Source organism: Rutidosis leptorrhynchoides, chromosome 5 (genome assembly GCF_046630445.1).
Source record: "Rutidosis leptorrhynchoides isolate AG116_Rl617_1_P2 chromosome 5, CSIRO_AGI_Rlap_v1, whole genome shotgun sequence".
Classification (NCBI taxonomy): Eukaryota; Viridiplantae; Streptophyta; class Magnoliopsida; order Asterales; family Asteraceae; genus Rutidosis; species Rutidosis leptorrhynchoides.
In genome coordinates, this window is record NC_092337.1 from 117,745,369 (window position 1) to 117,749,042 (window position 3,674).

Sequence of the window (3,674 nt, forward strand, 5' to 3'; positions counted from 1 at the left end):
TGTTCATAAAATTATTTCGAGTTTAAGGATGGTGTCGGAAAAATTTAACGTGTTGCGAGCGAGAAGATATGACCTGTTGAATATTTGAGTGGAGTTTATTTAAGATATTTTATGAAAATTTTGATTTGACGCTTTAACCCCCTGTGTTAGGGGTCGATTTTAATTTTTGAACAAAGTTTGGGGGGCTTTTGTGGTGTTACTTGAAAGAAAGAAGGGGGAAAATAGGTGAAAAGACGAAAATACCACTGGTACTATTCATAAATTTTGTCTAATAGTTAATATGTTAATGTTAATTAATATCATATCAAAGGTCACCTCAGTTCATCATAATGCAGCGACGGAGCTTATGTAGGGCAGGGGTGCCATGATCCCCCCAAAAAAATATGTCCTTAATAGCAAATTCTATAGTTTTAAGGATTAGACAGTGGCGAATCTAGGAATTTTAGTTACTGGTGTCACTAGTTAAAAGCTCAAAAATTTTTACAACTATCTAGTGGTAAGTGGCGGATCTAAAAAAAAAATTCCCTGCGGAGGCGAAAAAAACAACAAAAATCTAAAATTTACGGAGTACATTTTATAAATATGAGAGTACATGACAATGAAGACTCCATCCTCCGAGGCCATGAAATGAGTTGGTAACTACAAGGAAAATGTATTCAAGTAATGTCACCACAATTGCATCGAACACTTTGCAGTTTTGATTGTTATTTTATATATTCAAGTGAAATTATTTATTTGTCAAAATGTAAAATAAAATGATAAAAATTAAAAAAAAAAGTAGTATACTTTTTTTAAATTTATAACTAGTATATTAATTAATATAATTAATAAATTAAAAATGAATGTCACAAAAAGATAAAATGAAAGGTTTAATTTATCTATCTATTTCATTAATAATAAGTACTACAATAAAATAATATTAATAAAAAAAATAGGGCAAATTACATAATGGATGGAATAGCCCATGGGGTAGTGTGTACCGGTGTGTAGCACCTTTTCATTTTATGGTAATTTTAAAATCCAACTAAAGATTTGTATAACAAGCTGTAACACAAGTACTCCGTACTATAAAGCTAATTTAATATTGTACCCAATATTCATTTTTCCTCTCTCTACTTTTACTGATACTTCTTCTTCTTCATCTACTTACCTCCCATGAATTCTTCTCTATAACTTAAATGAAAAAAACCCAAATTCTGCAAGTGATGCACTTTAAATATGGATACCCTTTGCGTCGACCTTGTGCCCCACCTCTAGTGCCGGCACTGGTGGCAGTGGTGGCACTCAACCAAATTTAAACTACCCAATAGTATAACTAAGTAAAAGCTTAAAAAAATTTCTACTACATTCTACATCTCAGTGGTGGCACGTGCTACCACTACTTGGTATATAGATCCGCCCCTGAGACTAGACATGGTAAATTTAAATATTGGCTCCACCAGCCTTACTAGCATACTTCATACGATTTTGATTTAATTATTATGGTCCTCTCATTGTTAATGTTCAAGCTTCGTCGCTGTCATAATCTCATTGTTTGGAAGAATATTAGATAGCTAGACGTAAATAATCAAGATAAGGTTCATCTTTTATTTTGAGCTACATAAAGTTCATAATTTATTTTTAATTTTTTTTTGTTGGTACTATATGATAAAAATAAGAACATATCATTGGTTGACAATTTGAATGTTCTGTTTTCATTTAGCGTTGGGATGAATATCATATCAATCAATGGTTGACAATTTCTTGCAAAAGGATAGAAACCTCATTAGGTTGTGCTAACATGACCATATGATCAGCTCTCTCCATCACCTTCACTTGTTTGGAAGGACTATTCGCGATCATCCACAGTTGAAACTCTTCTGTTATTGCTCGATCATCCTTACAAACCACATAAACCCGATTAACTGACCCAAATCCTTCTTCCGTTAACATGGACTCGCTGGTAAAGTCTTCCATGAATAATCCATTTTCCCTCACCAACATTCTTGCTAACTCGATATCCTAAAAAAAAAAAAATTATCGGCGTAACTTTTTTAAAATGTACTATGATTTGTATGTTGAAAAAGCGATAAAGTAACACTCACCTGTTTCGTGCAATTTTGATATAAATGAGTTTCCAAGTAATTTGGACCGAATTTGAATGAGGTTGGCGGGTTTGTTGGTCCATTTCCGAATAGAAACTTACAGTCGCCCAGATTTTCGATAGGAGCTACTTTCATCGACTACATTTTTGTCCAAAAATTATCAAACATTAGGTATTTTTCATAGCAAGAAACGATAGTACATAGAGCATTGTTAAAAATGATAAGTTAAAGAAGCTTTACTTGTGCTAATACAGAAACCGGCGGGTGTATATGATTTGGCATGAATGCGGCCAAGTAAATTGCAACTTCAATCTTCTCTGAAAATTTTTCAAGAGCAAGAGAGATCACAAAACCACCAAAACTATGACCAACTAAAACCACCTTCTCGTTCGAATGCAGAGAAGCCATAAACTCGATCAACGGTTGTGAGTATTCCTCGAAACTAGTGACATCGTTGACCTGCTTAGGGTTGATCCCGCAACTGTTGAGGTCGAAGGTGGTTACTCGATGTCCCGACAACTTGAGAAGGGGAATGAGCTTGTACCAACACCAAGCTCCGTGACCTGACCCATGGACCAAAACAAAGTGCTTTTTGTTCTCCATTTCCATAATTAGATTACTATGAATCAAAAAGTTTAAATAACCATTTGTAATATGGTAAAACGCAACTTGTATGTTCGCCTGCATATTTTATATATCAAATATATCAAACGAACACATAAAAATATAAAATAAAAGTTGACTTAATAAATTATTGAAATAATTTAATATAAAAACGAATCACATTAGATTGCTACTCCTTATTACTATAACAAGTATGGTGGTCAACCGCTTCGCAGCTGGCGCAGAGCAGTTGGCCATTAAATATTGCAGTTAGCTATACGCAGACGATAAAGAGCATGATATATTATTCAAAGTATATTTTACAGTCCAAATGTCATGCTCAAGGGGTTCCTAATATATGATAATATATAAAACGAAGGTTTGTTTAATTAACGAGATTGTCTTTCTTATTAATTCATTACTTTTAGAAACTATAATCTATATTGTTGGTACAAAATACGCTTTTGATTCCAAATTTTGAACTGATATTTTCAATAAGAATATTTCGATAAGTATGCCGAACCTAGTTGCTGTAATTTACCCAACAACAAAACGAATGCACCGAAGAAAATTTGTCATGAACATCAATAGGCAGAAAAAAAATCGAGGCAGGTAGAGAAATATAGAACATGATTGATTATTAACTCTAATGATTTGAGAAACTGACCTTTAGCAAGTTGTATTAGCACTCTTTGATGATGAACACTCTAGGTGTATTTAAAATGCATAAAGCTGCACAACGGTGAAATCTTTAGAATGTTAGTGTTAAAATGTTAATGTATTTATAGAGTATTCTAGAATTAATTAGTAGAAGAAGATATTTATAAAACAAAAATATTTAGATATTATTAACCAAAAATATCTAGATATAATCACAAAATATCTAGATATTATTAACAAAAAATATCTAGATATTATTTATTAGAAATGTAAATATTTCTATTAAAATATCTAAGACTCACTCATGAGGCCTATAAATAGGCATAA

At 32.3% G+C, this 3,674-nt stretch overlaps 1 protein-coding gene across 1 annotated transcript; it reads right to left on the reverse strand.

Moving 5' to 3' along the window:
- Positions 1–927: 927 nt before the first annotated feature.
- LOC139847091 (norfluorocurarine synthase 1-like) lies at positions 928–3,470 on the reverse strand. Its single transcript, XM_071836698.1, has 4 exons — positions 3,355–3,470; positions 2,325–2,765; positions 2,085–2,222; positions 928–2,001 (listed from the first exon to the last, which is right to left on the reverse strand). Exons 2-4 carry the CDS (start codon positions 2,691–2,693, stop codon positions 1,726–1,728), a joined length of 783 nt encoding a protein of 260 aa, XP_071692799.1. The 5' UTR covers positions 2,694–2,765; positions 3,355–3,470; the 3' UTR covers positions 928–1,725.
- Between the last annotated feature and the right edge of the window lie 204 nt (positions 3,471–3,674).